The following is a 12,934-nucleotide window of genomic DNA, read 5'->3' on the forward strand; positions in this document are numbered from 1 at the left end:
TGGGTGGAATCCGTGATTTCCACACCCTATTGAGCTGGCAGACAGGGAGGGAGCAAGGAGCTCGGCAGGCTGGGCCTCCTGGGCTCTGCCCCCTCCCCAGGGCACCCCGCCATCAACTGGGCCTAACCCGGTGCTTTCATGGGGCTGCTCTAAGGTCACTGTTCTGGGGACCCCCTTAGACCCCCTTTGCAGGTAGCCTCAGGGCCTGCACCCACCCCTTCTGCCTCCAAGGCCTCCCTCAGCTCATTCACACACACTTTCCCCCAAGCCAGGCTTTGCATAAGCAGCTGAACTTTCCATACAGGCAAAATCCAAGGGCTTCAGGCCAGGTCTGGCCAGGCCCTGGCAGGGTTAGTGGGCAGCTCCAAAGGAGACGCTCAGGGGGCTGGGCCATGAGGGGAAGGCGAAGGGAAAAAGAGGCCAAATGGCTGGCATCCCCAGGGCACCCTGCTAGAGCTTTCCCCCAACCATCCTCCTTGCCAGACCCAGAGAGGTGTTTCTAAAATACCAATCTGCCCATGGCACTCCCGTCCTCAGTTCCTTCCTGAACTCAAGCCTCCTCCAGGAAGCCACAGCTCCTCCGCCTGGAGTTCTCAGCCTGGCCTTGCTCACGTTCCAGCCCCTTCTCTGCACACCTCCTGCCCCGTCTAGGCTCCCACTCTCCTGCCGTCTTTCAGTTCTTTGCAAATGTCATGTTCAGACCCACCTCTGGGCTCTGCCCATGCTAGTCCCTCTGCCCAGAATGCTATTCCCTCCTCCTGTTTGCCTGGTTGACTCTACTCCTGCTCACGTTTCAGGTCTCAACTGAAACCTCTTCCTCTGGGAAGCCTTCCCAGCCACGGCCAGTTTGTGACTGGGCCGGCCCCCAGAGGACTCCACCCAGACAGCTGCCAGCCTCCTGGTGCATCTTCCCCCAGGGAGCACGGGAGGGTCTGATTCATTGCTCTGTCCCCAGCACGTGGGATAGGGCCTGGCCCCCAGGGACTGCCAGTCAAGGCTTCCCAAATGAGAGAGGAAGAAAGAAGGAATGAGTCCCCAATGTAGAACTGGGGTGGAGATAGGACCTGAACTTTAAGGCTCAACTGGTCCTCACAGCAGCCTCCCAGCATGCAGGCCCATCAGGGCCAGTTAGGCATAATATGGTGGAAAAGATGACAGCCTCCAGAGCTGGACTTCCGGGGTTTGAATCCTGGCCCCACTACCTACACCCAGGCAAATTACTCAACCTCTCTGTGCCTCAGCCTCCTCATCTGAAAAATGGGCATAACCGCAGTAGCTACCTCCTCTGGTTGTTGAGAGGAAAAAGTGAGAGAAAAAGGGCAAGTCCTCAGAGCAACATCTGGCGTACAGCAGGCACTCCATAAGCATCGGCTGTTATTGTCTTTATTATTATTGAGAGCCATAGCAGCGGGGGACGCTGAGCCTCCGAGAGGGAGGTGACTGCCCAAAGCCACCCAGCAGGAAGGTGTCTCTTGCTTTCCCACCCTAACCCACTCCCCCCACATACACTGCAAGTGCCCCCCACGCCAGCCCGCCCACGGTGGCCCGGCAAACCTGCTCCCACCCGCTCACTCCACAGAGTCTCCGCACACTCAGGCTTCAATTCCATCCTCCTGGACATTCACCGCTTAGTGGCTGCATGACAGGGCATATGCTGACCATTTAAACTTCAGTGTCCTCTTCTGTACAATGGGGTAATGACAGTGCCTACCTCCTAGGGCTCTGAGAAGGATTAGATGAAGTAGCATGTGGAAAATACCCCAGACCGTATAGGTTAGACTATGAAACTCATTACTATGTGAAAACCTTTAGAACTCTTGAGCTTCTGAGCCCCCAGTAAGGTGGTCACAGAGCCCCGGCCGCTGTGCAGGGGGCTCCTGAGGAAAGCAAATACCAGTCTGGCCGATATGCTCTTACAGGACCTGTATACCAACCACCCTCCCCCACAATGTCCCTTCCTCAGGGCTGAAACCAGTGAAGGCCAGGGCGAGATGAGGGGTCCAGGACCCAAGAGAAGAGGGAGCATGCGCTGGGGAGCAGGGAGAGTAAAAGCACAACAGGCCCTCTTCTCTTCAAAGCACTTTGTAGTTCATGAAGCACTTGATGCAGGCAGCGGCCCTTGGAGGTGGGCAGGTGGAGATGATAATTGTCATTCTACATGAATGGAAGCTGGAGCCTCAAAGAGGTTGAGTCACCTGCCTGGGGTTACACAACCTTTAAGAAACAGAGGCGGGAGCCAAACCCCAGCCTGCTGACAGCTGGTTCAATGTTCCTTTAACTGCGGGGTAAGCCCTGATTCTGGGTGACCTACCCCCCACCCCCCGCCCCGAGAACAATCTTGGCAACAGCCCTGGGCTGGTCCTCACTGCACTCCAGGGCAGGCAGGCCCTGAGGCCCAGGAGGAATAGACCGGGGAGACTGACTGACGGCTGCCCCATCCCTCTAATCCTTTCATCCCCACCCGGACTCCTCCCACCTCTGGCCCCAGAGCTCAGGAGGGAGAAGGCAGGATGGCGCCCAGACTCAGGGATTTCACGCACCGGTAAAAATTTCAAAAACAATTTAGGGACTGCATGAGGTTGTCAGCTTTTTATTTTGCCAAGTAAAGACATTTAAAAAAAATTCCCAGGCCCATCATTTCATAAAAGAAAGGACATAATCTCAGACTAAAAGACAGTCCTTTAAATGAAATAAATTTAGCTTTGTGAAAAAGTCACCACGTTGTCCTTATTTCTCTCAGGTTTGCCTTAGGCCACTGAAAAAAGCCCGGGTCTGCTGACGCGTGTGAGAACCATTTTGGAGCTTCGGTTTGGGAGTCACACAGACATGGGTTTGAATCGTGACTCCACCACGGACAAGTTGTGTCATTTGGTGCACATTATTTCCCCTTTCTGAGCCTCAGTTTCCAATCTACAAAATGGGAACATGAATAGTGCTGCCACACAGTGGTACCTGGAGAGCTAAGCGGTCTAGAGTTTGCAGAGCACTAGTTCTGAGACGAGATCAATCAAGCCCAGGCTCCCAGCCAGCGGCGCCTCCCTGTCCTGACGCTGCCTATGGCTCCCTGTCGTCCACAGGGTAAAGCCCACCTCTGTAGCCTGACCCTCTGGACACACCAGACTCTGCAGATCCTGGGGCAAAGAGGGTAGAAGAACAGAGTCCTGCCTCAAAGCCTTTGCTCTAGCTGTGGCCTCCACGTGGAGCGCGCTCAGGACAAAAATCACAAGGGCTTCCAGCTCACAGCCTGCACCCAGAGGACCCAGGGGTCCTTTTTCCACTTCTCTCTAGTCGGCAAAACCCTTCTCATCCTAACAACCAGCCTCAATGCCACCTCCATTCCCTGGCTCAGCAAACATTCACTAATTACCGACCACGCACTGTGCTCAACCCCACCATACAGAAGAGCTCAGAATACACAAGGGAGGGTGAGTAGAGATCAGGGGGCTCCGAAGGGCCCCCAGTCAAGCCAGGGGTGGGGGGGCGCAGGGAGCGATTCCAAGAAGAGGTGGTGCTCAAACTGGGATCTGAAGGATAAATAGGAGTTCGCTAGATGATGGGGTGGGCGGGAGAGGGGACGGACTGTGGGGTGGAAGGAAAAGCATCTGGAGTATTAAAAGCACACCTGGGGACACTCTAGGTTGTTTCTTAGGCAAGGAGCAAAGGATGCTCGAGAGACGGGTTCCTGACTTGGGCACTGCCAGTGGAGGAGTCACTGTTGGGGGGAGGTGGATACGTTTGGAGACAGATGCTGAGTTTGAGGTGCCCAGGGGATGAGGAGGCGAGGCGTCCACAGGAAACTCAGGGATGAAACTGCAGAGGGGGAGGCTGTCATCACAGAGGTGACCCCCCAAAGTCACAGGAGTATGTGCACACACATGGAAACTGTGCATGGAGAGGAGGACCCAGGACAGAGTCCTCAGGAGACCCAACATTCAAGGGGAGAAGGAGGGGGCAGAGCTGCTGACAGAACCCAGGGAAGAGCCAGAGGCAGGTTGAGGAGAGTCAAGGGAAGGGTGTGTGCAAGCAAGGAAGGGCCCCTCAGGAGGCAGCCCGGCAGCATCCCAGGAGCCACAGTCTGGGTTCAAATCCTGTCTCTACAACTTATTAGCTATGTTGACTTTGGGCCTTAATTTCCCTATCTGTAACATGGGGCTAATTTACTTTTCGACAAAAGGGAAGATAAAAGGGCATGGAGGGAGGCTTGGGTCACATGTTCCCCCCGCCCCCATCCTGGGTCTCTCCCACCAGACTGGCAGCAGTCCCCAGAGGCCAGAAGATTAGATGAGTGAATGAAATCAGGGGCTGCCCCCCTCCCTCAGAGTAGAGGGCGGAATGGGAGGCAGCTTTCCTCAGTTCTCGGCGGCTCCGGCACCACTCTCATCTATCGCAGAGGGGAGGTGGAGAAGGCCCCAGATGTGCTGTGTCCTTCCTCTTGGCCTCAGTTTCCCCATGTGGGAAACAAAGCCATGAATCTGCTTGAGCTCGGAGGCCCTTCTGCCTCTGATGCTCTGTGGCTGGACGAACGGAGGAAGGGTGAGGGGAGAAAGACCTAGTCCAGACCTACTGGTCCTGCCCCAGGGGAGGAGGTCCCACAGGGGTCTGGGTCCCCATTGTCCCCAGGGACTGGTCCCTCCAGAAGAGGGTGGCAGCCGGGCCAAGGAGGGCAGGAGCAGAGGTGCCAGGATTGTGCTGACAAAGCTGTTCCTTCTCCCCTCCTCTCGCCCTACCCCTCCCCTCCCAGGGGACAGCCGAGCCTGGCAAAAAATAAACCCAAAGACAGTGACCTGGACAGGCCTGAGGCTCCCAGGGCGGAGTGGCAGGGAAGCAAAGATGGAGGAGATGATCACCGCCCCACAAAAAGCGAAAGGGTGCCTGATCTGATCCCCCCCCTGCCCCCCCACCAACAGAGAGGCTCAAAGGGAGCAGCTCCACCCACTCTCCTTCCATCACACTGGGAGGGTTGGGTGCCACCTGCTTGATAGGTACAATGAGCAGAGTAAATCTTGTCCAGGCCAGCTAGACATGGGTTCCCAAGTTTTGGAAAAAGTACCCCAGGGAATCTCACTCTACCTCCTGGTTTGGGGCAGTCAGTCCTTCCTCCTGTCTGACCTCTATCTCGTCTGCTTCAGTGGGCCCATTTATCTCCAGCAAGCTGCTCTCCCCCTGTCTCACCTGCCTGGCCTAGATGTCTGAGGAGTCTCAGGAGAAAGCGTTCCCCAAATTTCCCTGCAGGGATTGCGGAGGGCCCTTGGGCCGGAGACCCCGCTCCACCCACTGTTCCCCAAATCTTTGAGAGGAAGGTGTCGCTGAGCTCCCTGCTCCCTTGCCTCCCTCCCTCAGGCACTGCCCAATTAGTCTGCTGCCTGGGGCTGCCCCTCCCAGTCTCACCTTCCCAGGTGCCAACCCCCAGGGCACGGAGATCCTGCCCTAGGGACAAGTTGCCCAGAAAGCCTAGAGTCCTGGGGGGAGTGCTTGACAGAGGCCCCAGAAGCGTGACCAGCACCCTCTCCCCAGCCCCTCAGAGTCCCCGCTGGGGGCAGGCAGCCTTCCCGGTGCCCTTCTAAGTGCTGCCCAGTCCTCTGAGGAGCTCAGGAAGAAGGTGCTGGAGAAGAAATGCCACCACCCCGCACCCCACCCCTACCCCACCCTATAAAACTCAAGGTCTGAGACAGCGCCTCCTCCCATGCATCCAGAGTCCCTCTGTGCCGGGCAGCCCTTAGGATCCACTTTCCTGTTCAGCCCCATTTTACAGAGGGGGATAGTGAGGCTCAGGGATTGGGGTAGAGTAGGGGTGGGCACCTTCCCAGTAAGTGTTGGGACTGAGACCTCTGAGTCTCCTTTGGGATTCCCTGTCCCTATTCCCCAGAACGAAAGGCTCAGGAGAGAGTGGGGGATGGCCCTCCCCTCCCAGGAGTCCCCAGCTGTCCCCCTGGGCACCACGGCTTCACTGCCACCCGCCTGGGGCCAGACCAGCTGCAGAGTTTGATAACGAGGCCCACATCTCAGCCGTACAGCGACACCCTCACATGCGCCCTCCTCCCTGTACGCACACAGACACGCTCAGGCCTACTCCGTCCTTGCGAGTCCCTGGGGAGGAGGCAGGAGAGCCCAGTGGTCCAGGCAGCCTCTACAGCCTCCTCACTGGGCAACCCTCCCCCGGCACTCCGGGGCGGGGCGCAGGCATGCTCTCTCTCTCCCTCTGCCTCCCCAGACCTGATACAGAGTTGATGCTCTTTAACTCTGTTTGTCAAGTGAAGGGAGGGACAGTCAGTGAGATCCTAGGCACCCAGGTTGATGTCCCGGTGCCACCATTACACTCGCTGTGTGACCTTGGGCAAGTGGGTGATGTCCCCTCAGCAGCCCCACTTTCCTCAAGCGTGAAATGAGGATAATAATAGTGCCCACCTGATGTAATGGCTGTGAGGGTTAAGTGAGAGAATGCCGGGAAGAGGCAGGGCACGGCGCATCCTAGGTGCACAGAAACGCGTCCTCAGGCTCCCGGCGCAGAGCCGCTCACCCCGTAACCCAGGCGAACGCAGCTCCTGCTCACTCCCAGGTACACCCAGACACACTCACCGTGCTGACGAGGACATCCGTCAAACCTCTCCCCAGGAAGGGGCACGATGATGATAATAACGATATAATAATAATGGTGATATGATAACGGCTACTATTTGTGCCCAGCATGGTGTCAGGTGCTTTAACTCACTTGGCCCTGACAATTCCAGAGGCAGGTATTATTAGTCCTATTTTTCAGATGAGAAAATGGAAGCTCAGAGAGGTTAAGTAACTTGCCCAAGGACACACAACTGCTAAGGGTGGAACCAGAAATGAACCCAAATCCGTCAGACTCAGATCCCATGCTCTTAACCCCCTGAGGGGCAGCCTCTGGAGAAATGAAAAGTAGCCCCTCTTCCTCCACCTCAGCCCCACAACTCCCATACTGGGGCCTTTAACAAAGGGGCTGCCTACAGGTCAGACACTCAGCATTCCCCGCTGGGCCCCCTAGCCCACAAGAGGGTCGGCCCTGGCCAAAGACCCACATGGGTGCAGGGGAGGAAGGGGAATGAGAAAACCTCCAGCTGGCTTCTCCAAGTCTGGGGAAGTTCCCTGCACAGCCTCCTCTGGGGGCAGGGCCTTGGCCCGCTCTGCAGAGCCTTCCTCTCTCCTTGTTCCCCAGACAATTTCAGCTCCCTTGACTGGCTCAGAGAACCTTAAATTAATCACCCATTCAAACTGCTGCCATCAGCCCAAGAATAATCACCTCTTGAAACTCTCCTGGCTCCAGCATTCTGAGAATATAGGCTTCTGCAGCGATAGAGATTGAAGTTAGACAACCAGCAGGGCTTCCTCGATGGAAGGAATGAATGTACCATGGAGTTGGGGTGGGGTAGCAGACAGTGAGAAATTCAACCTGCTCCAGTGACCCCAAAGGAGAACGTGGAAAGGAGGGAGCAAAGGGGGTGTAAGGGGTAGGGAGAGAGATAGAGTAAGGGCTAGAAGCCCGGCAGGATGGTCTCTCCACTACGCCCTTCTTACAAAGACCAAACAAAAGCACCAGGACTGAAAAATAGCAGCACGAAAAATTTGGGTCACACCCCAAGACTTTCTCCATTGCAAAGCCAAGTTCTTGGAGCAGTCTTCCCTATTGGCTGGGGGAGGAAAAATACTATCTAAAGTCCTGATCTGGGAGGCAGAAGGCCTGGGTTACTGGCATAGTTCTACCACCGACTCATCGGATGTGACCTCGGACGAGTATCTGCCCCTTTCTGTGCCTTGGTGAACCCAGCAGTGCACCGCAGGGCTGGACAGAGGACCTCGGAGGGCCCTTCAGGAGAAGCAAAGGCCAGCAAAGTCCTAGGAAGCCAGCCACCCACTCCCACAAGGGTCTGAGGCTGCCCTCCAAGGTGAATGCACAAACGCACACAGATCCATAAGGGCAGACCTGTAGCTGTGAACAGGTGGAGGCAGAAAACGCAAGAGATGGGGCCGACTCAGCTCCATCCCAGAGGTCTAGGCTGGGGCGCAGGCCCAGGTGTGTGTCTGTGAAGGCAGAGAAAAGGTGGGAGCAGCTGTGCATTAGATTTCTTTGCATTGGATGTATGCTGTGTGTGCTCTTGTGACATCCCTGGGCAGGTGTGTCCAAGTGGCCAGGAGTGCGTGCACGAGACAGACCGACGGGCATGTAGCAGGGATGTGTGTGTGCAAAGCCGTGCACAACAAAAGTGTGACTGCACTGGGTGAGGCTGGGCAGTTTCCACCCGATTCCACAAAATTCTGCCGCTGCCCACCCCCCCCCCCACTAACAGCCTGTGTGCTGGGGGGACAGAGGGACAATGACGCAGGAGTGTGGCTCCTGAGGAGCCCAAGGTTGGGGTGCTGGCTGGAGCTGAGGTGCAAGAGGAAGACAGCACTGAGGCAGCACCAGCTCTGGGCTGAGGCTCCTCCACGCTGACTGGGGGGACCTCTCTTGAGCCTCAGTTTCCTCACTTGCCAATAAGGAGGACCCCAGCACCCGCCTTACCGGGCTGCTAAAGGACACAATGAGAGTGGTTTATAGAGGGCACTCAGCACGGTGCCCGGCACATGGCTGATGCTCCACGTGTGATCAGCAATTTCAGTTCAAACTCCAAGAGCCAACCCAGGCAGCCTCAGGGAGCGGCAGGGAGGCCCTGGACAGAGAATCAGGAGTCTTCGGCCTGGGCCTGCATCTGCCACTGATCCACTGTGTGATGTTAGTCTCCAGAGCCTCAGTTTTCTCATAAACAAAATGGGGCTGTCAAAATGTGTGGACCCACCTAGCAGGGATGCCTGCCTGGGGGCTCTGGGCACCTTTTGCTGGGATTATTTCCAATGCAGGTGATGTTCTTTCTCAGACGGTCAGGGTGGGAGCTTGGTCGGGGGCACCGGGGTTGGGAGCCTGAGGGGCCCAGGAGCTGCTGCTACCTCCTCTCCTCTCCATTCCCACAGCTTCTGACCCCAGGGACAAGGCTGACGAAGGATGTTTACAGAGCACAAACCTTCACTTACAGAAAGTTCTCGGGGCAGCTGGGGGCTGGGAGCTGCAAGAGTCTCACAGCAGCAGCAGGCGGTGTGGGGAAGATGAGGGGAGATGGGGCTTTGGTCTGTACCTGCCCCTTCCAGGCCTCTGACTTCAAAAGGGAGGCCAGGGTGGCCTTTGACAGGGTGCAGCAAGGAGGCGAACATCCCTCCCAAAGGCTCAGAAGCAGGATGGGCAGTGACGTGGTGTTTCTCAAAATTCAGGGAGCGGGGCCTGTGAAGGGCTGAGGGCTGAAATCAGGGACTGGGGCACGGGGGGTGTGGTAGGGGCTTGGTGACAGGACCAAGGGCCTAAAGAGACGAGGGAGAGCTTGGAGAGGGGCCAGCAATCCTTCCTTCTGGGTCTCAATGAGAAGAAGACAGGAGTCAGCGGTTCCCACTTCCCAGAGGCCTGCGGCTGCTGGCAAAAGCGGTGGAACTGGGGCTGGTCCTCTGGGTGATGTTCCACACCTCGGGGCCAGAGAAGGTGCAGGTTCTGGGTGGGGCTCAGAGGGACATGGCTGGCAGGTGTGAGGGAGGTGTCCCCTGGGGTGAATGGACCCGGCTTACCTCAATTCCCTCCTTGCTGAGTCCTTCTCTGGCAGGCTTTTCTGCTGGGGCCCCTCCCACCAGGGCCTGAGTCTCTGGGAAGGGGGTCCTAGCTACCTATGCACACTGGACTCCCCTCGCTTGGACTGCCTGTGAGAGTCACTGGGGATGGGGGAAGGATTTGACCAAAAGTGCAATAATCAGGCTAGAAGTCCAACAGCAGGAAGCACATCCTGGCTCGCCCAAGACCCTGCAGTGAGTGACTGCAAAGCCCCACATCTGGAGCTCCTCAAGAACAGGAGAGGCCTCCTGTGCGGCCCCCTCCCTCAGGCCCAATAATAACACCAAGCCCTCACACTCCCACAGGCCCTTGCGGCTCACCAAGTTCTTTCCTACCCATTAACTCGTCCAAGAGGGAGGCCCGCAAGGCTGGGGTTTCTACCCACTTTGATGGCCTAGAGATCTAAAGCTCAGAGAGGCGCAGTGATCAACCCAAGATCGCACAGCATGCAAGAGGTGGGGTTCCTGACCCCTCAGCCCACTCTGACCTCTAAGATGAATGACCAGTTCCCCGAGATCCCCAAATGTCTGGACGTTTTCGCGCCACATTTCCTCTCCCAGAGCTCCTGAGAGATGCCTCAGCCCTGGGCTCCTGGGGACAAGTGGTCAGAACAACCATGTCCCTGGCCAGGGCATTTCTGGCATCCAGAAAGGGCAGGATGTGGGACAAAGGTACTAGCGGATTTAGCTCCTGGAGAGAAAGGAGAGGCCCCTCCAGAGGAGGTGAAGACAGTGCTGGCCAGAGGACACGAGGCGAGTCCTTCACCCTCATATGGGCTGAGAGGCCAGGCCCGGGGACTGAGGACCTCCACCTCAGAGCTCTATTGCTTCCCCAGGCCCAGCCTTTCCTCGGAAAAGTCATCTCCCAAGAGGAGCCCGCGGAGGATGCAGCTGCTCCCTGCGAAGTGTCTCAGCCTCCGTGGGCACCCAGGCTGCAGGGTGGGCAAGGGCGCCTCAACGCAGCGGCTCTTAATTAGCAGTCCCCTGCCCCTCATCCCCAACTCCACCGTCCCTGCTACCCCAGCAGAGAACCCGCAGCACTCCAGCAGCCCTCTCTGCAGCGAAAAAGATTCATCCAGGCCCTGCCAATGGGCATTGGGGGTTGGGCTACTCCTAACCATTGACCCTGACCCTAAGTGTGACCTCACGTCCAGAGCGATCTCAAGTCTCTGCCCCGGCCCATCCCTGGTCCGCCACAGGGGGTCTCTGCACCAATCGTGGCTGCTACCTTCAGGAGCATACAGGCTGAAAGAGTTCCCTTCCGCTACCTGCCCTGTGGTCAGGGGGCTCCTTTGCCAGCATTTTCCTCCCCCCCGCTCTGAAATTCTGTGGGCCAGCTAGGATGAGGCAGAGGCAGGCAAGCAGGCAGCAGAGGGTCAGGTAGGAAGACAGACCAAAAGACAGGTGGAAACAGACAAGTAGAAGAGTGAGATTCAGGTGGACAGGTGGATAGACAGATGGACAGACAGGCACACAGATAACCGGACAGGCCAACAGAGGGATGGAAACAGACAAGCAGAAAGACTGTTGGATAGTTGGAGAGACGAAGAGACAGGACAACTCACACACAGGCAGAAACTCACTCCGGCAGAGGGACAGCCAGACAGGCAGAAGAACTGTGGGACAGTCAGGTGGACAGGCAAGGGGACCACCCAGGAGACCCCAAGACCAGAGGGCCCTCTCTGGGGGCAGCAATAAGGGATTAATATCAGCACATTTCCCAGGGACCAGAGGTCTCTCTCTCGGGCACCTTCGAGCGTCCGAGAGCCAGGCCCAGCCCTTCAACTGATATCTTCGGGGCCTCTCATGTTCCCTGCTGGGCCAGGCCGTCCCCCAAGACTGAGCTCTGAGCTGCCAAAATTCGCTCTTTACATCCAAGAAGGGTCAGTGTTTTTGAAAGTTGTAGGAGCCTGGCGAGGGGGAGGAGGGGGCCCGCAGCGTGAGTGTTTCCAAATCTACTCCTCTCCTCTTTCTTTTCCCCCAGGGTGCCCAGAGCCAGGCCTGGTGCAGCGGCCAGCAAGCTGGGCAGGCTAGCTGGCCGAGCCTGCAGGGCAGGCGGCAGGGCCCACTGCTGCCGCTGGGAAGTTGAGGGTGGAGGGGAAGACTGAGTGAAGACTCAAAGTCAGACAGCACACGCCAGTGTCAGAACTCTGGTGGCTCAAGGGGACCCCCAAACACCTATAATTGGGGACCAGCCCTCGGCTGGGGTGGAGGTCGTCCCTGGAGAGGGACATCTCCGAGGGGAGTCCAGGGGGGAGGCCACTGTAGCTACAGAACTGGGGAGAAGGTGACAGAAAGTGTGCGGGGGCCAAAGGGCCCTCTGTGTCTGGGACACAGGGAGACAGAAGTGAGGAAGAGGAAAAGGGAGCCGCACTTTAGTGGCTCCCGATTGGAGAGAGATGGGGGACAAGAAGCTGGACGTGGGGCGTACCTGGGACAGAGAAGCAGGGGTTGGAGATCAGGATGGAAATCAGGAGTTGAGGTGGGGGAGGTCAGAAGCCAGGTCAAGCAGGGGTCAGGACTTGGAGAGAGGGGGGATTAGGGTCAGGCTGGGGGAGAGGGGGTGGATCGGAAATCGGGTTCAGGCCTGGGGGCAGAGCGATGAGGGTCGGCCGACTCGGGGACTGGGGGGCAGGAGGCGGAGCCAAGGCGGGGCAGCCGTCCCCCGGGACCCCAGGCTCCGGCAGGGGCCGCGCGGGGCGGCAGCGCGAGGGCACGGTCGGGGGCGCGGGGTAGCAAACTCACATGAAGACGTGGTAGACGAAGGCCCAGCCGCGGGGTCGTTCCAGCACGTTGTAGACCCAGTTCTGCAGGCGGCGGTAGCGCTTGTGCGCGGCCGAGGAGCGCTGGCCGCAGGCGGAGCCCGAGCCCGAGCCCGGCCCTGGGAGGGGCGCGCCCGGCGGCAGGGGGCTGCCCAGGAGGCCCAGGCGGCGCGGGGAGCCGCCCCCGCCCGCCTCGCCCCGCTCGCTCTGCACCGCCGTGAGCGCCACCAGCTCGGCGCGGGGGGCGTCCGCGGGCGGGGGGGCTAGGCCGAGGAGGCGCGGGGGGGCCTCGGCCATGGGCGGCGCCGGGCGGGGGGGGCCGGGGCCCGGGTCCGGTCCGGGGCGGGGGCGCGCGAGGGGCGCTCAGCGGCGCATGGCTCGGACCCAGGGCCGGCGGGGCGGCCCGAGGCGGGCGCGGTCGGCGGGGGCTAGGGGCCGGGCCGGGGCCGCTCCGGGGCTGGGGGCGGGCGCTCAGAGCCGGGGGGCCGCCGGAGCCCGCGCTGACCGCCCGCTTCCCCGGCGAC

General features: G+C 58.7%; 1 protein-coding gene across 1 annotated transcript in view; it reads right to left on the reverse strand.

Moving 5' to 3' along the window:
- Positions 1 to 12,707, reverse strand: part of KCNQ4 (potassium voltage-gated channel subfamily Q member 4) — a 54,914-nt gene extending 42,207 nt beyond the window's left edge. Inside the window, exons 1-6 of the mRNA XM_061184016.1 lie at positions 12,394 to 12,707; positions 11,825 to 11,924; positions 11,608 to 11,725; positions 10,797 to 10,876; positions 9,031 to 9,152; positions 8,833 to 8,892 (exon numbers count right to left, since the gene is read on the reverse strand). Coding sequence (XP_061039999.1) covers positions 8,833 to 8,892; positions 9,031 to 9,152; positions 10,797 to 10,876; positions 11,608 to 11,725; positions 11,825 to 11,924; positions 12,394 to 12,707 — 794 coding nt within the window. The remainder of the gene's footprint in view (positions 1 to 8,832; positions 8,893 to 9,030; positions 9,153 to 10,796; positions 10,877 to 11,607; positions 11,726 to 11,824; positions 11,925 to 12,393) is intronic.
- Positions 12,708 to 12,934: the final 227 nt, after the last annotated feature.

The sequence above is a fragment of the Eubalaena glacialis genome, chromosome 3 (assembly GCF_028564815.1).
Source record: "Eubalaena glacialis isolate mEubGla1 chromosome 3, mEubGla1.1.hap2.+ XY, whole genome shotgun sequence".
NCBI lineage: Eukaryota > Metazoa > Chordata > Mammalia > Artiodactyla > Balaenidae > Eubalaena > Eubalaena glacialis.